General features: G+C 45.6%; 1 protein-coding gene across 1 annotated transcript in view; it reads right to left on the reverse strand.

Annotated features, from left to right (window-relative positions):
* Positions 1 to 4,896: 4,896 nt before the first annotated feature.
* Positions 4,897 to 26,702, reverse strand: part of LOC119445576 (cGMP-dependent protein kinase 1) — a 697,240-nt gene continuing 675,434 nt past the window's right edge. Inside the window, exons 13-16 of the mRNA XM_049660582.1 lie at positions 21,958 to 22,099; positions 12,809 to 13,158; positions 10,268 to 10,334; positions 4,897 to 6,673 (exon numbers count right to left, since the gene is read on the reverse strand). Coding sequence (XP_049516539.1) covers positions 6,578 to 6,673; positions 10,268 to 10,334; positions 12,809 to 13,158; positions 21,958 to 22,099 — 655 coding nt within the window. The 3' untranslated portion in view covers positions 4,897 to 6,577. The remainder of the gene's footprint in view (positions 6,674 to 10,267; positions 10,335 to 12,808; positions 13,159 to 21,957; positions 22,100 to 26,702) is intronic.

A 26,702-nucleotide genomic window follows, 5' to 3' on the forward strand; every position in this document is an offset into this window, starting at 1 on the left:
CTTACGGAAAATTGGAGGCACGTTGTGTGTACAAGCTCACTCGTGGTGATGACTTATTGCGCCAGCAGATTGTGCACGCCAAGATAGAAACCACTCACTAAGGTCGTAATAATCCCAGGTTCAGGCATGAGTGAGACAATGCATAAAGAAATGATCGGATATATTATATTGCGATAACAATTGCATGGACACTCCAAGCGAACTTCTGCCGTGGTCATGGACGTCGTTGTGAAGTTCCGTATAAAGTCCAAACACGCTATAATCGTCGCCGCGTGCCAGCGGTACGCTGCGTGTGCGAGTGCAAGCTTGCGAGGGTCAGCGGACACTTGCGGCTCAATCTCGCGCGCGCGAGGGAAAAGGCGGGGCGGAAGAGCGCTGCTTCTCTCGCGCATCAGGTACGGCGGGTGGGCGGGGGGGGGGGGGGATGAGGGAGGGTCGTCTTGCTCCGGCGGCGGCCGCGTGTGTGTCGTATCTCGAAAGCGATCTGCGACGTGGAAAAAGTGCGCGCCCGCGTGGGCCTCCTCTTCAAAGCGATTTGCGACGTGAACAATGTTCAACTAGAACCGGTAACTTCGTATGCGCTGTGTTTTTGACGTTTAGTTCGCTTTGAAACGAGAGGCGGCACGAAGGTCAATTCGCTCGCGGCTATAGCTGCGCCTCCTTACACCAGCGTTCTGACAGCGAGTTTCCGCGGTCATCGAGCGAGATGCGTTCATGTATACCTGTCCGCGCGTGACACCGTGCTTGTCTATTTCGTTAGTAGGCGAATGTTTTTCAAGCTTATACGGCCCATTATACTAGTATCCTTGCTTCGTATAGCTCTCTACTAATTTGCTATCGCAATTGAAGCTTCGCCTTTCTGGCGAAACTGCGACATTTTGTTTAATAAGCCAGGGAATGTGTATGGGCTGGAGCGCTGATGGCAGACATATCCTAATCATGACCGGAAAATTATCCCATGACTTACACTGAGTGAAGACGCTTAATACCGTGTAATTTGCTACACCTTCGCTGGTCATCCGCCTTCAGAGGGTGGAATGGCTCGTCATTTTTTTCTCCCTCCCTCTTAAACGTACACGTACAGGCTCCTTATATAAACAGGCAGAGCGGAAGAGGGTCTAGCCTAGTTAGCACAGAGTAACAGACACGCACGCTCGCATGCATGGAGAAAAAGCGAAGATGCAATGATAGATACCACTTTGTTCTCCCTTTTGTGTTTGTTTCGGCGTTAAGTGGTTGACCAAGTATACGGACAGTCAATCTATCTCTCTCTCTATGTCCCGCTCTCTTGGCTCCATCCGACCGAAGGGGAGCTTAGCGAGCATGGGCGGCAAGCTTGCGCACGTCGAATGTTAATGACAGAGAGATGGACAGAGAGAGGTTGGGGCTGACGTCAATGATTATGTCACCATGAATAAATTGAAACGAAAACTTTAGTCGTGCTAGTTTTGTTCTACTTTGCAGTGTTAATAAACAAGCTCACTTTAATAATCCAGCCAATGAATCCGTTAACTTCTATTTATTAAAACAGAACCTCTAGTCCTTCCTCTGCAACCCTTCCATTCTTGCAATGAGTTTATTTGTGTACGGAAACCAAACAATATTGGCGTGCTCCAGCACTGTTCAAACAAGCATTTTGTAGGCCAGCAAATTTTATCTGGGGGCGCAAGACGAAGGTGTCTTCTCAGAAAGAAGAGTCGCTTTAGTGCTCAGCATGTACATTGGTTACCACTTGAGGTTATTTTGTTAACATGGCTTTCCCATCGGAGAGCGTATGTTAAAGTGACGCCTAAATGTTTACGCTGAAATGCACAAGTGAGAGGTGTGTCATTAATAATGTAAGTAAACTCAGATATCTGTTTATTTCTTACTGTTAGCGTTACAGATCTTTGGGCATTTAGAGTCATCTGCCACTCCTGAGAGCAAGAAAAGGCAGAATTTTGTACATGGTGATTATCACTGTGATTAATTTCGCGGTACGAAATACAATAGTCAGCGAATAGACAGATGTTACCATGTAATCGGGAAGGCAAATCTTTTATGTATATTCAAAATAAAACTGGGTCCAAAACACTGCCTTAGCGCACTCCCTATGCAACAGGTGCTAAATTGGAAGCTTCGTTATGAATATACAAGAATTGTGAGCGGTATAGATCGGCACAGTGACTCATGAGTGCACTCACTCAGACTCGCACTCATTTCAAAGGGGTGAGTGCGAGTGAGTGCTAGTGAGTGTGAGTGGAGGTGAGTGCGAGCGAGTGCCAGTCAATGTGAGTGCAGGTGAGTGCCAGTGAGTGTGAGTGGAGGTGAGTGTGAGTGCGAGTGAGAGCCAGTGAGTGTGAGTGCAGGTGAGTGCGAGTATGAGTGAGTGCCAGTGAGTGTGAGTGGAGGTGAGTGCGAGTGCGGGTGAGTGCCAGTGAGTGTGAGTGCAGGTGAGTGCGAGTGAGTACCAGTGAGTGTGAGTGCAGGTGAGTGCGAGTGAGGGTCTGTGAGTGTGAGTAGAGGTGAGTGCGAGTGCGGGTGAGCGCCAGTGAGTGTGAGTGGAAGTGAGTGCGAGTGCGAATGAGTGCTGTGAGTGTGAGTGGAGGTGAGTTTGAACGTGAGTGAGTGCGGGGCCTGGAAAAATAGCGTGAGTGAGTGGGAGTGAGTATTCTCCCACAACGCCGACCTATGCAGGGATGCGATTTCGACACCCGTACGGCTGACCATTTCCTGCATCGCTTTCCGCACTGAAAGCTCGGAACGCCCATCAAGTCGAATGGCGGGGCATTTGAATACACAGCTCTAATGGCAGGCCTCCGAAAACAAATTTCGCGCCTTTGAAAACAAAATGACGTCACTTCTGTTTTCAACGGATATGACGTCACATTATTTTTTCTTCCACCGGAAGCGTTGTCTCCTCACACAAATGGCGCTAAGCCCGATGAACCACCGATGAACCGCCTTGTTTTGAACGTATGGGCTTCTATGGAAGCTTCGCTACCAGGTATATTTACCTTGAATCAGATTTCGACGATCCCCGACTGGTGTTCGCCGCTATCGTTGTGCTTCGAGTGTCACTAGTTTTGTGGGCAGAAGCTCGTTCGCCCAATAAAACGTTAGTTTCTTCACAGCTTTGCGACTGTGTTATTGACCGTCACTACAACGTGGCAATAGCACCTTCGAAATCGAAGTAGTAGCTTCGAATTCACCCAATAAAAAAATCACCGAGGTTTACGATACTCCCTATTGCAAAATTGGGGCCCAGCTCTACACGTGTTTTCATTTCGCGATATATTGGCTGGCGCAGACAATCTGTCTCGTGCGGCACGTTGCAAACGGAGCGAAGTCTGGCGCGACTGCTTCGCTAATCGGGAGATCGCGAGAGGCAGCGCGTCTGTGACGCGTGGGCGCGATTCACAGCGGCTAGCGCAGACAGACCTCCGCTCATGCAGCACTTTGTTTTCGTGTATGGTATCGGTGGCGTCATCGGTGAACAGACAACGCGCGCCTGACGCCATATGATAGCCATCGTTGTCGCAGAGCCCGTATTACTAGTCACTACGCTTTTCTTCTCACGCTTTAGCCGTACCCTCCTCCTCCGTTTCTGCCTCAGAGTCCCACTGCACCGTCCTCAGCTTTCCTCCTCGAACTCTCTTCGCTATCGCTATCTTTCATCTACCGCTGCGCTCCGTCATGGCTCTTTCATTCTTCGCTGTGCTCGTTCGTTCGGCTACGCCGAGGACGAACGGACCCCTAAGTGCTGCGCTCTAAAAGAGATGCGTGCCCGTAGGTTCGAACGAACCGCTGTCTTCCACCATTAGCAACACAATTCTCTAATTCTCTAACCATTAGGCCACGATCAGACGCACACTTCTCTTCTGTAATCAGAACTGGTTTTGGCACGTAAAATCCCAGAAAAAAGAAGAAGAAAACTTCTCTTCTGCAAAGTCCAACTATAGCTCTTTGAAATATTCTGCATGTGCGTCACGTGCCAGTTTTTCATATTAATTCATCGTGACAGCCTGCGCTTTGAAATTCTACGATACACTGCATGGCTGCGGGACCGGCCCACCTTTCCCAGCCCTTTCATTGCAATAGCTAACGCTACGTAGAAGCTATGCGGCTTCGCACCGCCCTCTTGATCGACAGGGGTCGAACAGGTGGTAATGTTTCTTCACCGGAGTACAAATGTTATCGTAGCTTTAACGTATACAGATAGAAATAACAGATAGCAATAGTTATGTATGATCGTATCCCCCTTTGCCGCAGATTATCTTACAATCTGTGTTGTTCTCGCACAGGATAGTTCAGCACATATGTAGAACTCAACAATCAGCGCATATAGTCTACTCGCGTCGAATGGCCAGTAGTAGAAATGATGCCGTTGACGTCGAACTATCGTCACCGTCATCGTTGTAGTCTTGGTTTTGTCATCAAACACACACACACACACACACACACACACACACACACACACACACACACACACATGACTACTCAACTTAGACGAAGATATCGGTCCACCTAGTAACGCTTTGCGCAACCCCAAGCGGTGCTGGATAGCCAGCTACCTGCAAAATTCTTCACATGATGTCGATTCCCACGATGCTTGGGATCTGGATATTTTTGTTCTTGTATAAAAGTGTCCAAAAAACGTCCAAAAGTGTTTGCACCCTGCCATTCCCCATCCCCTCTCTCCTCCAAGGAAAATAAAGCTGAATTTGTGTGCCCCCAGAGCTACTCAATCCCGCTGAGATTGTTCGAAAAACACAGTGCCGCTCTCAAATTCAGACTTCGGCGAGGCCGCGACGAGAGTTCTCGTGACAACCAAGTTTGAAAAATGAACCTGCGCAGGCGCGCATTCAAATGTCTGATAAGCACTGCAATATTTGACATACGCAAGACGCCCTTTTCAGGACAGGTTTTCCCAGTTTATTTGTGCAAACAAAACAACCTTGAAAAAAATATCCACACATATAACGTCTTTCACCAATACAACCAACGTACTGTGTCACCTTGGCTTCTCGCACAAGTGTTCCACATGTGCATCTTGTGCTCTTATAGTTGTTGTGGTCAAGTAAAGAAGTATACGTGGACAGAGTTACAAAATAAGGAGGCAAAGTTTGTTCGTGCTAGCGAAAGTACTGCAGACAGGTGTTGTGCTGAATTTTTTTTTTTTTTTTGCGGTGATTAACCATGTTCTTTTGACTTCGAGGACACATTCTGGCGTAGCAGTTATGTGGTAACGATATTTATAGCACATACACTTCGTGTTGACTCCCTTTGAGGTGACGACTCATTAGTGTTCGAATGTGAGCAAGGCGAGCAGTTCAATTGTATTTGAGTTGACCTTAATGCTGCTAACGGGACAATTTATGAGAATACAGATAACTAGAATAGTCGCGAACACGTTACCGTACATCATTAAACTGCGAAATGCGCACTCGTTGTAGTTGCCTTTGTTCCGTATAGAGCACTGTCTCTAGTAGTTGTTCATTATCAAACTGCTGCGCGTCATGTAATGTCTATGGTAATATCCGTGATGAATAGGATAACCTCAGCCAAATGTGAAGACTAGTAACAGTCGTGCTTGGTGAGTTTTCGAAACCCGCACTTCCTATTGTACGTACAACAAGGCACCAATTGCCATCGTCTTCGAGCACGTGTTGTTCTTGTAACGTGTAAATCGATCAGCTGCGAATATTATGGTCAGCGTGATTGCCTGCTACGTGACCACACACAATACGTTTTGAGTACAGGCACCAGCCACCAGCATCGGCCAGCTGCTGCCTTTCATTTAGTTGGTCGTTTCATACAGGATATGAAAGAAGCGTGCATCAAGCACAAAACACTTGTATATGCCATGTCACGCACAAAACTGCTAATATCATGACAGCGCTTTACTTTCACGGCACTGACGGTGCCTACACTACAGGAAATACCAGTGCTTAAAAAAAATAAGCTGTATTACTGTAGCTATAAATAAACTTTTTGGTGCGCTGATATACGCTACGGAACACGTATAATATTGAGCAAAAAAGCAGGACATGAAGATATGACCAACAGAGAGGCTCTAACTAGCTTTCACGGCATCATTTCTTGTTATGAAACTGAAGTACCGCATTCAGCGCACATGCGAAGACACAAGAACCGCTGCCTTTGGCAGCCTGTGAGGCTAAGTAGATCCCGCTTGCTGTCTTGGCACAGTAACCCATTCGTGGCATTCAAGTCGATATGGTATCTCTTTGGGTCCCAAGTGAATCATAGTCCTATGCAAAGGGCACTGGCTTTGGCATCAAATACATCCGGGAATGCCACTCACGAACGTGCGCACGCATTTGAGGCACAACTCTGTTGAACTAATAAACACAAAAATACATAAATAGATAAAACGACAGCTAGTAGATGTATGTGCAGGAGTTCAGCCACTCGATAACGTTGCTTCTTTTGTTGACAGTCGTGTGATTGAGTGTTAATGGTCTCTCAAAGACGCAACGTTTCCGGGTGATGCATTGCTTGGCACGCCTGAAGAAACACTTCTGTCTGCACTGGGCTTTATCGGGTGCTCAGAAGAGGTGTGGGGAAATGTCACGCGTTAAAAGTCCTCATCCCATCCGGAGGTTTCATCAGGTGGGATTTCAAAGTTTCGGGGGTAAACATCAAAGTTTGAGCTGTCTGCGGGTCCTCGGATCTGAAAACAAAAACAACAAAAGAGAAATAAAACGTTAGGTTAGGGCTATATTGCACCCAGTCATAGTTGCAGAGGGTTATCATAATGTAAGATGAAACCGGCAGTTCTATAATATTTCAAATGATTCACCCACCCATTCTAACCGGAAGTGCCTGAACTAAAAGTGCGAAATGAACAAGTTTCAGAGATAACAGATTTTTTGTCCGGTGACGGACACATTTTTGTATCAATATTCAAGGCAAAAAAATTCATGTTTGCCAAATATAAATGGGTACTGACAATTAAAGAAAAAGTATTTGTCAAGAGCTTATACCTATGCCTTCACACTAACGGTAAACAAGTAAAACCGTGGGAATTCAAAAGCTTTTCGTCCGTTCACCCATAAAGTGTTCATCATTGACCTACCACCATTGCTAATAACCACCATGACGACAGGCTGGCCCCAGTTTTTATGAACTCCATGTTCATACGAATTGCCTTGTTAATGCGGGCCCTGTTTCCGGTATAAAACACCAAATGAGTTTTTTTTTTGTCTTTTTACGAACCACGCTAGGACCATAATTAAAAAAAAACAAGGAAATGTAGATGAAATAAAAGGGTGCACTGAAGTGCTCCCCCTAATCAAACGTGTAAGCGGCATCTTGATGATATAAAAAGTGTGACATTGTAACTGTACAATTAACAAATGTGCAAAGCAAATGCCATGGTTTGAAACTGAAGAAATGTGTAGTGCTCGGCTTCTAGCCTGGACGCAAAAAATAAACCGCCATGATTCCTTGGGAGTGAACGCCTTTTCGCACACACTACAGGGTCTAGAACATGTAAACAAGCCTGACAGCCAATTTAAAAGTATTGCACTTCTTGAAAGTCATGGTTCACATCACGTTATAACGTCTCTGGTATTCCTTCTCTCCCGGAGAGAAGCAGCAACAGGACGGCAGCAGGTGAAGGGAATTAATTCGCCGTGCTAACTGACTAGATTGGCTGCAAGTTTATTTCTGAGTGAGGTTATTACTGAGATCAGAAAATTAGGAACAAGAGACGAAGCCTAACGAGGTTCATAGCTCCGAATACAGTTCGTCAGTGTGAAGCTCAGGGTTACAAACTGGAAACACCACAGAGCATGGTACCAGCTACACTTCATACATAGGAACTATAGAATGACATAGTAGAAATCACGCGGAAAAACAAGTGCAAAAAGAAAAAACATATTTGAAACAGGGTAAGTGTATTACATGATAAGAGTTTACAAACCATGAAGATATGTGAAAGTTATAAAAGGGGGAAAATGAAACAACAAATATGACATAGGTTACACAAATACAATGCCAATCTGAACGAAAAGTTCGCTGAATACTTTTTTAGAAACACAATTAGTGAATTCAAACAGTCGTTTTGTAAAAGTGAGGAGCGTAAGCGCTTGATAATTTATCTCTTGTCGTTCATAGTTTGTTGTTGTTCTAGGGACTGGCCTAATGTGTGTGCGAAATACGTTGTTTTAGTTGTTGCTGATGGGTGACCCAAAGGTAGAGCTTTTGAACGTGTTGTAGTAGCTTGTTATATTACACCTGATTCGCTTTTACCATTAGATGCTCAGTATCATCGCGCAGCTATTGTATAGAAACCCTGACAGATTTCCAGATGTGATAGTTGCTCTCAGACTAGCGTTCTTTTTGTTATCTGCCGCAGTTGCTCAGTGCTCTGTCGTTTTGCTGCTGATCGTGAGGCTACTGTGGCGGGGAACAGAACACGTGATTTCGCGCTCCGTAGTGGTCGCATTTTGATGGCGAATAAAAATTGTTCACGTAACCAGGTTTTTGTAAACCACTGCCGGCAGGGCAAAATACAATAGAGAGTTTTAGTATTGCGGAAATGGCACCACGCTAAACGCAATAATATAGCGGGGTCAGACTGCGCATGCTCAGAAGTTTTGCGGGTAGCGTAGTCCGCTATTTTTCAAATATAGTGGAGACGCTAAACGCTCGCTAAGTTTTTAGCGTTGCAAACAGGGTGGCACCCTCGGTCCGAGCGCTTGACATGCAGGCTCGTTTCAAGGCTTGGCGTGGATCCACACGGCTAGTTTGGTTGTCGAGCTGCTCAGATGGCTAGATGGTTTTGCTCTTAGCGGCGCATCGTTGTCTTACGCTATACTAAAACTCTATCGAACAGCGTTCCGCAAAGATTTAGCGTGCGTAACACGCTAACGCTAACGCAAGCATTTTCCGCAATACTAAAAGTCTCTAATAGGGGAAATCATATGCAGAAAGATTGCGGTGTACGATAAAAAATTCAGAGGGTCTCTCATGTTATCCCTAAGACGACTTGAAGGCGAAAGCCCAAGTGCCGATGCATTAAAGAGGGATACATGACGTACACATCCCCCTTAATTCGCTTAGTCTACTTCGCTTAGTCATCCCTCTTAATTCGCTTACTCATCCTGTCAATTCGCTTAAACATCCCCCGTAATTCACATAGTCTAATTCGCTTAGTCATTCCTCTTAATTCGCTCAATCATCCACTGAAATCGCTTTATCATCCATTTTAATTCGCTGAGTCCTCCACTTCTTTCGCTTTATTGTCCATCTTAAGTTCTTCTTCTTTCTGGGGTTTTACGTGCCAAAACCAGTTCTGATTATGACGCACGCCATAGTGGAGGGCTCCGGATAATTTTGACCACCTGGGGTTCTTTAAAAGGCACTACAACGCAAGCACACGGGCGTTTTTGCATTTCGTCTCCATCGAAATGCGGCCGCCGGGGCCGGGATTCGATCACGCGACCTCGTGCTCAGCAGCGCAACGCCTTAGCTGACTGAGCCACCCCGGCAGGTGATCCATCTTAAGTCTTGCTTGCTTACGGGGGTATAGTCATTCATGATAGTTTTTGTACTTTTCGTGTCGTCGACGCGTTTTCGCTCAAGAACTTTGAAGGTCGACTGAACGATGAGACATATAAGGCTTTCGCCTTAAACAATATCCGATGGTCAAAAATTCATCCTGAGTCATCTATCACTTGTCGTTCTTTCAGAGCCCAGCATTGAAACGTTAGGCCACAATACGGAATCCATAAATCAATCAGTCAATCAATTCAACTGTCCTCTGTATGCTGCTCTTGTTTCGCTCGCGTCACGCATAGTGCTTTCTCCTAGCGCGCCATTAATCGCCCGTCTCAGAGTGAGCTTGGCCCATCAACGTAGGAGGTGGAGAGCGATAAAGGCAGCTAAGTATTCTGTTCTGGTAAGAATGGTGGCTAGAAGTTCTTGTTACGTAATATCAAGCACGTTTCAACCGTTTCAGCATGTTCTATCCTGTATGCGGAAGTATATATTCAGCATACAGGATTATTGGTTTCCATACTACAGAAAGGGGTCACAGGAAAATGGAGACTTGAATAACAGCAAAGAGCGAAAAGTTGAATAACAGCGTGCGAAGAAGGGATATTTAAGACTGGAGCAAATGTGTCAAACAGAAGACTTGTCGTCGTCAGGGCCAGCAGCTGTTGCCCTGAAGGAAACAAGTCTCTTTGTTAAGAGATCGGCTCCAGACTAAAGCTGAGACTAAGGTTTTAAACTAGGAGGCACAATGAATGATCCCTACCTGGGGTTCAAAGGGAGGCTGCAGTGTCCGCGCTTGTAATCCGTCCCAGTCAAATCCCTGGAACCACCTGTGAAAGGAAATGCTATTGATTTACAAACTTTCAATGTAACAATTGTTAGATAAATAGCGGCATGTCAGTGCCATTTTCTTCAGAGATCTAAGAAAGTATATTTCCGAACTGTTCACCGCACTTGTTCGGAGCTCCCGCACCTAATAATACTAACCGATAATGCTATATCTGACACAACTTTCGTGTTCGCGAAATAAACGCTTGTTTCGAAAGTCGGACGACGCTTATTTGCAGGATGTACAGGATCCTGACATCGCAGAGAAAGGGCAAATCAGAAAAAAAGAGAAACTTTGTCTGAACAAAGCTTCTCAATGTGAATAGTTGTCCACTAACCACAGCGCTGGTACGTCGAGTGCGACGATACGGACTTTAAATACGATACGGGCAGTACTCCTAAAATAAATAAATAAATAAATAAATTATTTTATTGTTTTTGGACAGTTGTCTAGCTGAGGAAGTTCTCAAAACATGCTACATTAAGCCTTTGGCTCCTTTGTAATTCGCTGTCACGTTTAATAATAAAGAATCGATTGACTACCAGCAGACGACCGCCAAACCTATGACATCACCGGGAGATGACGCATAATTTGATCATACATTGTTGAATTCTTATATACACACATAACATTTTACACCACAACAGCATAGTTTCAGAAAATACATGTAAACGTTTACACAGCTGGCATTACTCAACACGAATTCGCATGGGTCCCCGACGTTACCAGTCTCCTTGATGCACCTTGACAGACACATTCGATAACACGCCACATGACCATTTACTGCACACATTAGACAGCATAAGTCTTCCGTATCATATTTTAAATATATTAGCGCCTACCTCAAGAACAGACGAAAGTTAATGCAAATTTTGAATCACCCTTATGGTTTCTTGCGTGCTAATTATGGTGAGCGCCAGAAATGTGTACTCGGGCCAATGTTCAGTGTCTAATTTGTATAAATGCCTTAGTAGGTCTGATTCGCCGTGGCGTGTATTCGAGTATTTGCATTTGATTGTGTTGTTTTTAAAGATATCTTCACTGTTAATGATCACACAAGTTAACAACAATATTTACACGGTTTTGATGAATCGTGTGCTCGTTGGGGCTTGAAACTGAACACAACTGAAAGTGTGTTGTTACCTGTAACGCGAGAGCAGAACAGCAGCGTGCATATACATAATCAGTTAATAAGCGACAGATACTGGAAGTTGCCCAGTACAAGTGTATCGGTGTGATGTTGAGCAACAATCTAACCTGGTCCTCGCATATATCTTCTATATGTGCTTGCGCAATACGTAAGTTGTGGTTCCTTAAAAATTATATCAGCCACAGCTGGTGTTAAAACTAGCCTACTACTTTTGTATTAGGGAAAAGCTTGACCATGCCGTTATATGTTTGGAAACACCCTCCCCCTCCCCACCACCCCCCCCCCCAAAAAAAGGAGGAAGGGTATCAGGGAGCCACAGCGTGTTCAAAGGAAGACAGTATCGTTGATTTTTAATGAATACAAACAAGCTGACATACCGTCTTTGTTCAATTAATTCAACTAGTTGATTAGTTTAACGATCCGAAGCGACACTGGGGGCTATGAGAGACGTCACCGTGGAAGGCTCCGGATGAATTTTGACATACACGCGTTCTTCAGTGTGCACCTAAATATATGTAAACAGGCCTTTTTGCATTTCGGCCACAGAGAAATGTGAAAATCGAACCCGCGACCTAGTGCCATATTCATATTCCGCTGCACCGTGACCACGGTGGGGTGCAACAATATAGTATCCAGTGGTTAGAATTCCGGAAAAAATTTCACCAGTATTCCCCAGTTGTCACTGTTGTTTAACTGTCTTAGGAGAAATACCGCATTAAACTTGAGAAAACTTATTACGCCTCACAACTCCAGGAAAATCAGGCGCACTTGTGACAAATCACCGGCGCCAATTTTCACTAGGAGATGCAGATGTAAATACTGGCGTTTCTCCCTATAATTGTTTCAGAGTAGAACAGATGAGTTTGATCGTGAATTGTTGTTAGTTCATATAGATTCCGGGTTTTACTTGTATAGCCCTGTTTTCATTTATTTGTTGGTTGTGTTATCTTGTTACTATGTATTTTCAATGGCCTTCCTTGCTTGGACCACAACGCGGGCTACAGTATTGTAAAATATAAAAATAACTATTCCAGAATTGTGACTAATCAGTCCAGCTTAACTTGGTATTCCTCCTTAGCGTCTCTTTAACATACCGTCCTTCCGGCATTGCATGCTTAGAGGAAAGCACTCACAAAGCCATAAACCACAGCAGCCTCCAGTGGATGTCACGAACGTACCCCGGAACATGCCGCTCTTGCTCTCGGAACGAATAGATTGTTTCGTGATGATGAAGGCCCTGTGTATTTCCTGACAAAGGATGCGCTCCGTAACAAAGCGCACAAATGAAAAAAAAGAAAGTTGTACTACATGTGGCGATGTCTTACTTGTGTTTCTTGATGTCCATGATGCCGCCCTTCTGGTAGCCGAGCCGTTCGGATGGGTTCTCGCGGCAGAGCCGCTTAATGAGCGACACGGCGTTGCGCGACATGGTGCGTGGGAAGTCGAGCATGTCGATCCCGCGCAGGATGATGTTGTACGTCTTCATCGGGTCGTCGGCAGCAAAGGGCGGCGCGCCCGCGAGCAGCTCGAACATTAGCACGCCCACAGACCAGAAGTCCACCGAGCGGTCGTGGCCCTTGTTTAGCACAACCTCCGGGGCCACGTACTCGGGCGTGCCGCAGAAGGTCCACGTCTTCTGGCCGGCTGGAACGCGCTTCGAGAATCCGAAATCCACCTGGAAAAGGAGACGCCGTTGAGTTCTTGAGAACATTTAGTGACAAAGTTTCAATGGCCGCGTGCAGAAGGTGGCTAAATATTGTGTGTGGTCCCGCGGTGCCCACTAAGGCATGCGGAAGCGGGACAGAGAGCAACGGTGCAAGAAAGGCGTAAGCACGGTTGAAAATAAAATCAGCAGGTATAGTGAACTGTGCGGCGGAACTCGCGGACCGCTGGTGTTGAAAAGAGCACAGGCAACCCTGTCTCAGCGCCAAAAGATGACAATCAAGTGTAGGGTGCCCTGTATCTGCCTTTTGAGCGTCGATATTGGAAGCAACATTTTTTGTAATTTGTTTGGGCAGTAACTAGCGTATGTAATGCGGTACTGTAAAAAAGGTTGGCGGCCAGAGACCGCTTTTTCCTAACTATTGAGTGGTTGCCCAGATGATCTCGTTTTGTTCTTGCAACGATGCCCGGATATTCCCGTTTGAGTGCTCTGGCTTTTGGCTCAAGGTCACTTCAAGGTAGCCGACAACGGGAGCTAAAAGCATTTCATGCTTAAAATACAGGGCAAAAACTGAAACCGTGCGGGCCTATTCGTGTAAATAAAGTGTTCGGGGAAGAGGCATGATCCCGGCGTCGTGTTCAATTAACTTTCACTGTACGCACCAAGATCTACTGCACGTGTGCGTTCTTACGGAGTTTTTTTGCGAGAGCAATTATATGGACACTCCAAGCGCATTTCTGTCGTCAGCCTCGGCGTGATGTTCCGTATAAAGTCCAAGTGCGATAACATCGTCGGCGCGCGTAGTGAAAGCGTGAATGAAAGCGCGAGTGAAAGCGTGCCAACTTGAGCTGACGATGGTAGCTCAATCTCGCACGCACGAGGGAGGAAAGCGGGGAAGTAGTGCGCCGTCATCCATTGCGCGCAAGGCACTGGGGGGGGGGGGGGGTGAGGAGGAGAGGGGGGGGGGCGTTCTACTTCGGTGGCTGCTGCGTATGGCGCGCCCACGCGGGCCTTATCTTCAAAGTGATCTGCGAAGGGGACAGAGTGCGCCGAGATATATTCGTGTGAGCTGCGTTCTCGCCGCTTAGCTCGCGTTGAAGCGAGAGGCAGCACGAATGCCAATCCGTTCGCTGCTGCAGCCGTGCTCCCTCACTCTAGCGTTTTGAAAGTGAGTGTGTACGGTCATCGAGGGAGATGTGTTCATGTTTGCTAGCGCGCGCGTAACACCGTGCTTGTTAATTTAGTTAGTAAGCCAGTGTTTACAAGTTTATAGGGCCGATAAAACTACTATCCTTACTTTGTATGTCTGTCTGCTAATTTGCTATCGCAATCGATGCTTCGCCTTTCCGGTAAAACTGCTACTTTCTTTATTTCCTTTTACAGCGTAAGCTGTTATAGGCTCATTCCAATAGCCGTTTCGGGTCGCGATGATGCTGCCGCCGGCGGTGTCCGTGGCATAACCGCTATCGCGGGAAACGCGAAAAAAGTACTCGATTCATGCCGGGATAAAGCCCGCGCCCGCTGCGTGGGAGCCGGATACTCTATAAATTAGACTTAGCGATCCATTTTCCTGTGTGAACGCTATTTTTTATATAACAAGAGTGTCGAAGCCACCGTCGGCTAGCAGGCGTAACAATCGACGCAACGGCGCTCAGATTTCTCCTACAACCTTTCTTATTTGTGCTGCAAAGAATTCATACTGATATTTTGTTCCTGAGTAGCTTTGCTGTGTTGTTGAGTCACGCAGGCGGGTTCAGTTTCAACATTTGAAAAAAACCTCACAATCTTCTGCTACCAGACATGCATGAGTTCGGGGCACTAAGGGCTTATTTATTTCATACATGTGGTCCAGAAAAATTAATCTAATACAGCTAAGAAATTATGTCGCTGCGGGAAGCTAATCATATTTTAGGCGAAAATGACAGCGTATTTAAACTAATGCGATACAACCGCCTGACGAAGAGTGATTGAGGGTACGGTGACAACACTGAAATAAAGCATGTAGCCAAGAAGTGAAAAATTTTTGAGATATCAGGTGAATAAAGCTAGGCTTACGTATATATTTTCTAACATCATGCACTTACCTGTCTCCTGTTACGCGGTTAAAGTCATTTGTATGCACAATAATTGAGGATGGTTTGGTAAAGATCGCCTATATCACCTAGATTTCCACGCATATACACTACACCAACTAAACGCCCCAAAACGCTGCACAAAGCTGTAACGTTTCTAGCGAACCATGGGTTATTATTCCTGCACAGAATTTCTTTGTGCAATATCTTTAGTTATTGTCCTATTTTACTAAAGCGCTTTCAAGAAGCGCTTCCAGCTCGTCACCCTTGATGATCGCCGCCGTATTTTGCGTCGTTCAAGGCAAACTTGAAGAGCGTATGGCAGCGCTATCTTCCTTACTATCTATGTGTGGCTGGAACAGTCGTTTGGTGGTGCTTTGACAGGGTGATGTATATGATGGAAAAGTATCAGAAATTCTGCAAATCGTCGCGAAACTACCTGCACGGATCTGAGCTCTCGGATCTGAAGTGGTTGTTGGGGGCTGAAGAAAGGCGGAAGTATGCGTGTTGTGGCATAAATTTCCTTCTTTTAAGAGGGCAAATCATCATAACTGCCCGCATTTTTACTGAAAAAAATACGTGATTCCGCGTCAATCGTGAGATCAAGCCTACGCGATAAAACACCAATAGTATAGGGATATACTGTATTCAGTAGTATTAAAAACTTAAAGAACGCCAATTGTGACACACTGATGGGGTTCTACTCGGATGCGCTCACAATTTGCTATATACGCAATCGCTGAAAACCGAATTCTACAATTTATTGTTTCTACTTAAAACTCAAAGGAAGATTACATGCTGAGTCACTATTTTAAATGTCCCAATGACGGCTACATGAAAGTTGATAATAGATAATCGAAAAAAAGAGCATCATAAATGTTGCGCCTGAACACGGATGCAAATAATATGCTTATTACATTTCGACGGATGTTCATAGGCAACTAAAAACAACTTAAACGGAGTTCCGCGAGTGCTGCGTTTTTTGGAGCCTAGTAAAGGGATACATTAAGCCAGATGTGATGTCACGTGCTTCTTGTCTTGATTGAGCGTAAGGCCTCCGTCCCATGCGAAGCAGAGTGCATGCTCATCCGTAGCCTGTACCGAGTTCTCCGCTGCCGTAGTGCTAGCTAGCTACGTTGACGACTGCGCCGAGTGCAATGGCAACTAAACGTATCCAACTAATTCTAGGTGAACGCGCAAACGGCCGGCGGTAAGCACCGTTAGGGACAACGACAAACGCAAATTGGGAAAGTTAGCATGCGTTCGGTATAAACACAGCTCGATGACAACAGCTTGCTGTTGTTTATAATGAAGGGACAAAGAAGTCGCAGTTTCGCCCAAAAGGCGAAGCACGATTGCGATACAAAATTTTTAGGCACCTATACGAAGTAAGGATAGTAGTTTTATCGGCCGTATAAGCTTTTCAACATTCGCTTACCAACTAAATTAACAAGACTGATGTGATGCGCGTACAGGCAAAAGGGAACACATCTCACTTGATGACCGCCGACACTCGCTGTCAAAACGCTGGCGTGAGAAAGAGCGGCAGCAGCGAGCGAATTCCTCCTCGTGCTGCCTCTCGCTTCAACGCGAACTAAGCCGCAAGAACAGAGCGCACAGGAAACCATCAGCCACGGTCGCTCGGTGAAACGCACGTGCATGAGCCCTCGGCGCACCTAAACTCTGTACTGACCACAGATTGCTTTCAAGATCGGGCCCGCATGGTCGCGCTCAGCCCCACCAAACGCAGCCGCCGCCAGAGAACAACGTCCCCCTTGCGTTGCCGAGGTGGATGTCTCCTCCCCGATTTCCTCCCTTGCGCGCGCGAGATCTAGCCACCATCCTCGGCTCACCCTCGCACGCTTTCACTCGCACCCACAGCGTACGGCGCGCGGCCACGATGTTATCACACGTTATACGGAATATCACGGCGACGCCAACGCCGACAGCGGAAATGCACATGGGAGTTCCCATGTAATTAATATCGCAATAAAAAGAAAATGTTCGCCATTGCCGAAGTGGAACGGTGTGCGGCGTACCAGCTGCACTCTTTCAGCTTATCTTTGCGAACTCGGAGGGGGGGAGGGCAATCGCTCATGTGTATTATTACTGCTTCATCTACTCGAAATAGCGTTCGGTGCACATAGTTGTATGTTCCTGCGCGAGCATGTGCAATATTCGAAATACATTAGCTCACTTCTATGGCAATCACTGTGAGTATAGCTGACAGGTGAATTTTTGTAACAAAGGAGGCGTGTGGGAAATCCTTGTAAGTTTTAAATACAATATAGACTTAAAGTTCGCGTGCGCTTTTGGCAATATGAATGATAAAAACGATTTGCTAACGCTGAAGTCAACCTATATCATGAGGTGAAAGCATCCCGAGCTATCAATTGCCACTTTATTATCTGCGTTAACGCGCTGGCTGCCAATCCCGTATCTTTAGCTTTTGGGGTAAGAACTGTGCCTGCTGCGCTTTGTTACATGAGCTCAAAACCAGGCGCTCACTACTGTTTGTATTGGTGTTGTTCAGCTGCAGTTCATATGACGTGATACAGACCATATTGACACGTGTACTTACTTATCCTTTTCTCGGGGACTGCATTTCATCCACTAATATACAACTTAAGGTTATCGCTCAGCGCAAGACGTGCCTTCATGATCGGAACTTAATCGAATGTTACCGATGGTTCTATCCGCTGTTTGTTGTAACTGAACATTGTGTAATCCGATTGTAATTTCTTCCACGCGGGCTACCATATAGGCTACGAAGTTAAAATACCGGAAAATTTTAAAAGTTAAATTTGGGGTTTTACGTGCCAAAAACACGATCTCATTATGAGGCACGCCGTGGTGGGGGACTCCGAGAATTTGGACCACCTGGGGTGAATTTGAATGGCGTGCACCTAAATATAAGTACACGGGTGTTTTTTTCGCATTTCGCCCCCATCGAAATGCGGCCGCCGTGGCCGGGATTCGATCCCGCGACCTCATGCTCAGCAGCCCAACACCTTAGCCACTGAGCAACCACGGCGGGTGTCCGGAAAAATTCCTGATATTTTTGTTTGCAGAACTTGTTTTGGACACATTACCAACTGTTGCCATTAAAGGTATCACAGAACGTCATTTACCTTATTATGCTTTCTTTTCACAAAGTGAATGCGCCCAAATAAAGCGCCAGTGCGCCATTTATCTACATGAGAGAAGGCTACGCGTGCAGCCCCCATGAACAAAGTGGCTAGACGTTCCGATTTACGTGGAACACTAAGTTTTACGGTCGTAGAACAGCTGCCTCATCAGCGCTGTTTTATCCCACTTTTCTGCGGCAACCAGTGCAAGCGTGCATATTTTACCGCCAGGATCACGTAGGCAAGCAACAGCCTTCATTGCGCCTAAATGAAAGCGGAGACGTCGAATGGTTAAGAAGTGTGACAAGCCATGTTTGCCTGCTCAGCTGCACAAGACGTAAGCATGCATACGTTCGAAGGTCGGATTCGAGACGCTGAGAAAGCATCGGCGCCAGCATGCCAGAGACATACCAGCAGCATCCGGGCATGCGACCATCGCCAGAAGCGAAAATTGATATAGTTTCTCTCACACCTTAGAGTTCACTTCGCTTGGTTTCGAATAAAGACGGAAGAAACCTGAGGGCTACAGTGCCATCGGGAGCCTAAGAGTGACGTTCACATAGCACTCGTGAGACGATTCGGAGCAATGAAGGTTGCGCCGACGGTGAAGGGGAGTACTTGTGATCACTCTTGCGGAAAAAACAGTCTTGTTGCAACAACGAACAAAAGATAGCGCTCGTGTAGTACAGAAAGCTGTCACTCAGCCAAATCTCGAAGCGTGCTCGTCAGTCATCTTCTCTTCTTCCTGGGGCTTTACGTGCCAAAACTAGTTCTCATTATAAGGCACGCCGTATAATGGAGGGCTCCGGATTTATTTTGACCACCTGGGGTTCTTTAACGTGCACTACAACGCAAGCATACGGGCGTTATTTGCATTTCGCCTCTAACGAAATGCGGCCGAGGATTCGATCCCACGACCTCGTGCTCAGCAGCGCAGCGCTTAACTGACTGAGCCACCGCGGCGGGTAAGTCACTTTCATAAAGGAGCGCGTGCGTGTATAAGGAGCAATGGCAGCAATGCGATCACCCAAGCAACACCGAGAGTGCGAGTCTATGCACAAGTGAAGTTTGAATTATTTCGTGGGATTCAACGTGCCAAATCAACTCTGAGCCAGAGTTGCAGCTCTACGTAATTGAAAGTCTACAATTGCAGCGCTATGGATTAATTTTGACCACCTGGGGTTCTGTGACATGTACCTAAATCTAGCACATGAGCGTTTTAGCATTCAACTTCCACCAGAAATCCGGCATCCCGTGGCCGGAAATCGAGGCCGCGACCTCGTGATCAGCAGTAGAACACCATAGCCGCTGAGGCAAGTGACGTTACCTGAGGTTCCGCCCGAGATACAATAGTATCCGCTTATCGCCACGTTGGCAATACTCTGTGCAGCGTTCAATGGCAGAGTCGTTTCCGCGGTCAAATGGACTATTATGGCATGTAAATGATAGTATACACAGCTAACGCAGTGCAGGTCACTTGGACGATAGTGAATATGCTTGGCACGTACAACATACGCAGACGACGCTCTCATTTCGTCAAATGTTACTAAACGAGAACGGAAGCAGTTCACATGTTGTTCCCTTTACCTATCATTTATATTTTGCGTGAACTTCGCCCAAAACCATGTCAAGGAATTTGAAACATCGGCTGTTAGCGTCTTTCAGTGGGGAAAGTCCTTTAAAAGTTGACTATAGCACAAAGCTCCTTGACCAACTCAAATCACCTTACTGATGAAACCTGTACGACACTCTCTAACAAAGCGCAAACTCTGGCGTTAGGACAGAAAATCATCTGGGTTCGATGAGCACTTCTACGTGCCATTGAAACTCACAACAATACGCTTACAAAAATGATGTAAGTATAATGCGCATTCATCCGCTAAAGTCATACTGACGTAACAACTACGATATACTCCTGGCATACGGGAAGTTTCGCTGTGTACCAGAAAGTCGCCAAGGGTCAAAAACACTCTTGTAGAAAAAGCTGCAATGAAGCAGTTTCACAGGGGGCATGTATCTATATTGCAATGGTCGGTCGCCCGAGAGCGAATTGATTAGTGCTTCTGGAAGAGGAACAGCAGACAAACCTATAGTCCAAAAAGCTACGGGAAAAAGAACATTTTCAAACGACATTCAGCATAAAGCAGCTCCGACGCATGATGTGTGCGTGAAGAAAAATATTTTCTTCTGAACTTTTCGTCCCCGGCATTGAATACACTGTGACCTCAACGTAACTCTAAAGACAGGCGCTGCAGAGATTCTTTTTCAGGCTAGGCGATAAAATTTCACAGTTTCCGTAGCAGACCGTGAAAGCGTGTAATGATACAGAGCTCAAGAACTGTAGTCAACAGGTGAGTGGAGTGACCTATAAATCTCTGAGGAAAGAAAATGACGCTGAATTAGCTAGATTTTGCTTTGTGAAGTACCGGTGCCTTTGTGATAAAATGACACTCGCTTTATGATCAATGACAGAGACATAAGAGATGTTTAAGCAATAAAAAATTATACCGTGTAAGAAAAATTAGTTATCAAAGCTGAGTTTTCAAGAAATTCACGAAAAATTAATTTGAACTGCGTCCTAAGCACTAGCTTGCCATTGAAGCGCAAAGCGGTTCCACAATTCAGTGAAAATAATGCATAGGGGCGAGTTGAGAAATAATGCTGTGAAATTAGTGTTTAGGAAAATAATGAAACGAACAAGGCAGCCTTATCACAGGAGACATTGAAGAGTTGCAGTGACTACTAATAAGTCGAGTAAAATGTTCGACTGACATGTGGAAGCAGAACATGTGAACTAAACTCGATGTCCCAAATTCGGGGGTATGTAAGTCATAATCATGGAGGAGAGAATGCTGCCTAGTTTGCCATGTATTCTGAAACAACAGCTTCTGCGCTTACAACAAAGCCATTGAGCTATCTCTGAAATGCAAGAAGAAACGTGTTCCAAAGATTGTTCTTCTGAAACAAGCCGAAGCGAGCGCCCCGAGACTAATGCTCTTTGGTTGAATTAGTGTGCTCTCGGCGAGATTTTTGACCGGAGCTCAACGCGAACGTCCCGAAGCTGCAAATCGGGCTATACTGCAACGCTGTAGTGGCGTGCTACAAAAATAATTTCACCCCTTTGAGGTCATTAACGTGCACCCATATCACGGCATAAGAGCTTTTTTGGATTCAGCCTCCACATGAATGCAGCCGCTGCGGCTGGGACTCAAACCAGCGACCTCGTGCACAGCTGCAGAACGCCATAATCATTGAGTCATGGTGGCGCGTGCTGCCAAAAGCTCGAAAAGTAATCGATCAATAGATTCATTTACCCATGTGGCAGAAAGTCTGATGTCCGTAAAACCCTGAAGTGGTAAGGTCTAGAGCGGCACAATGAACCCGAGACTGTTGAAATAGACACAGTGCTATTTCTCTGCTGTTACATATGCGATTTCTATGCTCGCACATTTCTCTATTTCTACGCTGTTCTTTGACATTGCAGTTATGTACAAGCCCGCCAATCGAAGTACACATCCCAACATGGGACGCATACAGTAAACGTTATTGTATTAAGCCCGATTTCTTTCTGCCAATCGTGCTGAAGGGCACAGCGGCAAATACTGTCTTACCAGTTTTGCGTATCCGGTAGAGTCCAAGACCATGTTCTCCGGCTTGAGGTCTCGGTAGACGATGTTTTTGTCATGGAGATACTGCAGAGCTTCCAGCACGCAGCCCGTGTAAAATCTCGTCGTATTCTCGTCAAATGCTCCCCTGCGTCGACGAAAAGTCAGCTAGGTTAGGCAGACGCTAATCACATCTCGAGAGCCCAGAGTGTTTATCTTGAAAGAAACTACTTAGTTTCTTTACTCCCAGAATTTAAGCTTGAATGAACTGAACCTCTATGGTAACAAGCGTTTCCTTATCAATCAATCAATCACTCAAATTTTTTTTCATTTGACAGAGGGGGACAGGACGCAATGGGCTTACTAAGATCCCGGCACCCTTTTCATGATGACGCATGGCAGTGCAGGAAACAGCACAATCAAAATAATAATAAAAAGACATGGGTACAATTATGTTTACATATAAAAATGCGCGCAACAATGCATGAAAGAACGTTATGCATTATGCATTAGGCACATACACAATGAATGAACGTTGTAGGCAAATCGAGCGTACCGATATCTCTAAGGTTACCGTAGCAAAATCAGAATGAAAATTTCAATTTTGCTACGGTCAATGCTGAAATATGCAAGTTTCGGCCACTGTTTGCCGTTTTAGTGGTGATCGTATCGTTATCGAGCCTGACGCTGAGTGGCAGCGGCCCAAACTCTGCACAATGAGGACACGCTCGTAATCGTGAGGGGGGGGGGGGGTTGTCAATAAGCGCCCATGCAGGTTAGTCGGTCCCTGTTTTCCCTTACGAAAATGGGTATTGAATTCCCGTTGTCGATCCGTTGTGCCATCATTGATTCCCTTCAAATTACATGGAATTTAAACACTCACTGGGCCAGCACAACGAGACTTCAATAAAACTTCCGTCGTGCATTGCTCAATAAGTTTTCCATTTACAATTTTGTATTGATTTTCCGTTTCATATTTTGTTTACTTAAGTAGGACATGAACTGAACTTATGTTCACATGAACAAAGTTAACTCCTACCTCCTGACCACCCCTAATGTGCCCCGGTTCAGTGCGAGCTCCTCAGTCAGTATAAAGTATGCTGAGTTCTTGTGTGGTTCTATTTATGTGAGTGCTGAAAAGCGCTCGACGACTTCTGGCCCTGCTATAAGGTTCAATTACCGTAAAATTGGTGCCGTCGTATATGCTTCTCCTAAGCATAGGACGCGGCTGGTGGCGCGTAGAGGGAACGCGGGTGATATATCCACGCGTGAAGGAAGAAGCCTCGTTACTCCAAGAGCCGCCGAAAACGCACCATCGCTTGGAATACAAGGGAAGACGGTCGTTCCGCTCAGAATGGGAAGCATGCGAGGCTTCGCCAGAAGGGTGGAAGCAGAAAAGTAGAGGGTGTAGTTAGCCAGCGTGCCTGCATTCCCTCCTTCTCTCCCGCTGAGGAGAGGTGAGAGAAGGGAAGAGCACTGAGGCACCCTGGCGGTGGCAGCTATGCGCTGTCGCTGACTAAAAAAAAAGCAAAAGAAAAAAAAAACAGCCGGTTACTTGGGTGCTTTGATATATATATATATATATATATATATATATATATATATATATCAAAGCACCCAAGTAACCGGCTGTTTTTTTTCTTTTGCTTTTATATATATATATACATTATGAGGAGGCTTAATTGAATTAGTAAGTACAAGTGATTTCCCCTATGTTGCTCTTGGTGTCATTGTTTGTTGGCTCCTTATGATATGATTAATAAAAATCGGGCCCCTCGGTTCCCTTTCTTCACGTTCATTACATAACGAGGGCTCGAATCCGGCAACATTGATGCCTTCAGATAGCATATGTGGGTTTATTGACCAGTTGCCATCACCCAAAAAGATCACGTGCCCATGACGCCTGCGGCAGAAAGGATGTTCCACATCCGCCCCTAGGTTTGTGAGTGGTGGTGCTGGCTAACAGTCCCAGTATGAGTTCTAGTTGTAAAACACAAATACCTTAGGAAGTGGATGGGAAAACGGCTCCGCGGTAGCTCAATGGTGAGAGCATCGCACGCGTAATGCGAAGATGTGGGTTCGTTCCCCACCTGCGGACAGTTGATCTTTCATCCACATTAATTTCAGGTAATTTATCATTTTCTGTAATTGAATTAGTAAGTACAAGTGATTTCCCCTATGTTGTCCTTGGTGTCATTGTTTCTTGGCTCCTTATGATATGAATCGGGCCCCTCGGTTCCTTTTCTTCTCGTTGATATATATATATATATATATATATATATATATAACGAACCACACAAGGATGGTACCGTGCATTAGTGGTGAAGGAGGAAGATGAAGATTAAAGGCAGTGTTTGGGCGACCATGTTGTTCTACGTCCGCAACCTCCTGCTCGCGTCACATATATATAATAACATGAATCGAAGTGGGAGTTAAGGCACCAAGGGAACCATTAGATAAGCTCTCCCAAGAAACAAAGGACCCAATAAAGAAACGATAAAACATGAAAATGTCCAACTCAAGAGATCAGCTAGAATTCAATGAACTGTCAAAACTGATCAACAAGAAGAAAGCAAGGGATATTCGAAATTATAACGTGGGAAAGATTGAGGAAGCCGTAAAATATGGACGCAGCATTAAATCAGTAAGAAGAAAGCTTGGCATAAGACAAGGCAAGATGTATGCACTGAAACATAAGCATGGCAATATCGTCACCAATTTCGATGACATAGTAAAAGCAGCGGAAGAATTCTATACTGACCTGTACAGTGCCCAAAAGAGCCAAGCTAGTTTCGTTCGAAATAGTGATGAACCGGATACAGAGGCTCCTTCTATAACTAGCGATGAAGTTAGAAGGGCCTTGAAAGACATAACCAGGGGAAAAGCTGCTGGAGAAGGTCGAATAACCGTAGATTTATTCATAGATGGAGGAGATATCATGCTTGAAAAGCTTGCGGCCCTTTATACGCAATGCCTCACAACTTCAAGTGTGCCAGAGAACTGGAAGAATTCCAACATTATACTAGTCCATAAGAAGGGAGACGTTAGAAAATTCAAAAAATATAGGCCCATAAGCTTGCTTTTAATATCGCATAAATTATTTACAAAGATAATTTCCAACAGAATCAGGGCAACTCTTTACTTCAGTCAACCAAGAGAACAGGCTGGCTTCAGGAAGGGATATTCTACAATGGATCACATCCATTTCATCCATCAGGTAAACGAGAAATCTGTGGAGTACACTCAACCTCTCTATATGGCTTTCATAGATTATGAAAAAGCATTTGATTCAGTAGAGATACCAGCAGTCATAGAGGCATTGCGAAATCAAGGAGTACAGGAGGCATACGTGAATATCTTAGCAAACATCTACAAGGATTCCACAGCGACCTTGGTTCTCCACAAGAAAAGTAGAACGATACCTATCAAGAAATGGGTCAGGTAAGGAGACGCAATCTCTCCAATGCTATTCACTGCATGCTTAGAAGAAGTATTCAAGCTCTTAGACTGGGAAGGCTTAGTAGTGAGGATCAAAGGCGAATATCTCAGCAACCTTCGCTTTGCACATGACATTGTCCTATTCAGCAACAATGGAGACGAATTACAGCAAATGATTGAGGACCTTAATCGAGAAAGTGTAAGAATTGGGTTGAAGATGAATATGCAGAAGACAAAGCTGATGTTGAAAAGCCTGGCATGGGAACAAGAATTCAGGATCGCCAGTCAGCCTCTAGAGTCTGTAAAGGAGTACGTTTATCTAGGTCAATTACTCACAGGGGACCCTGATCACGAGAAAGAAATTTACAGAAGAATAAAATTGGGTTGGAGTGCATACGGCAGGCATTGCCAAATCCTGACTGGGAGCTTACCACTGTCGTTGAAAAGAAAAGTGTAAAATCATTGCATTCTACCGGTGCTAACATATGGGGCAGAAACTTGGAGGTTAACAAAGAAGCTCGAGAACAAGTTATGGACAACACAAAGAGCGATGGAACGAATAATCTTAGTGATATGGGGTGTATTGGCGTTTAATCCCGTTAGGTCCAGCGCAAAGAGCACCCTAGCAGTTCCAGCCAAACGCCGGCGCGAGGCAAAACCAGCGACACCGATCCTTTCGTCTTTCTCTTCCTCACTTCGGGAGCCATGCGACCACAGCGACGCTTGTGCTAACTTCGTCATTACAATGGCCCCACGAGAGAAGACTAGCCATCCTGGCGACTCACGGTGACGACACGATAGAGGGATCGTAATACGGTTTAAGCCGGCTGACGTGCATAGTCTCGCGACCACGACGCCGCAGATCGTCAGACAGCGTGAGAGGTTCGACCACATAGTTTACAGCAGATGTACAGGCGACGATCCGGTAGGGTCCGTGGTATTGAGCCGGCAGCTTAGACGAAAGACCGGGAACGTGAGGCGGAATCCACAAGCAGACGAGGGAGCCGACACGGAAAGTGGTAGGGCTCAGGTCGGTGTAATGTCGATTCCGTTGGTGGGCTTGACCTTCCATCGTGAAGGTACGGGCAAGTTGGCGACATTCTTCAGCGTACCTGGCTACTTCTGATAGGGGTCAATATTCAGAGGCGTCAGCTTGGTATGGCAATACTATATCGAGCGTGCACGAGGGTTCTCGTCCATACAATAAAAAGAATGGTGAAAAGCCTGTGGTCGCTTGAGTCGCGGTATTGTAAGCGTAGGTGACAAAGGGGAGAACCATGTCCCAGTTGGAGTGGTCCGACGCGACGTATATG

The sequence above is a fragment of the Dermacentor silvarum genome, chromosome 1 (genome assembly GCF_013339745.2).
Source record: "Dermacentor silvarum isolate Dsil-2018 chromosome 1, BIME_Dsil_1.4, whole genome shotgun sequence".
Taxonomy (NCBI): domain Eukaryota; kingdom Metazoa; phylum Arthropoda; class Arachnida; order Ixodida; family Ixodidae; genus Dermacentor; species Dermacentor silvarum.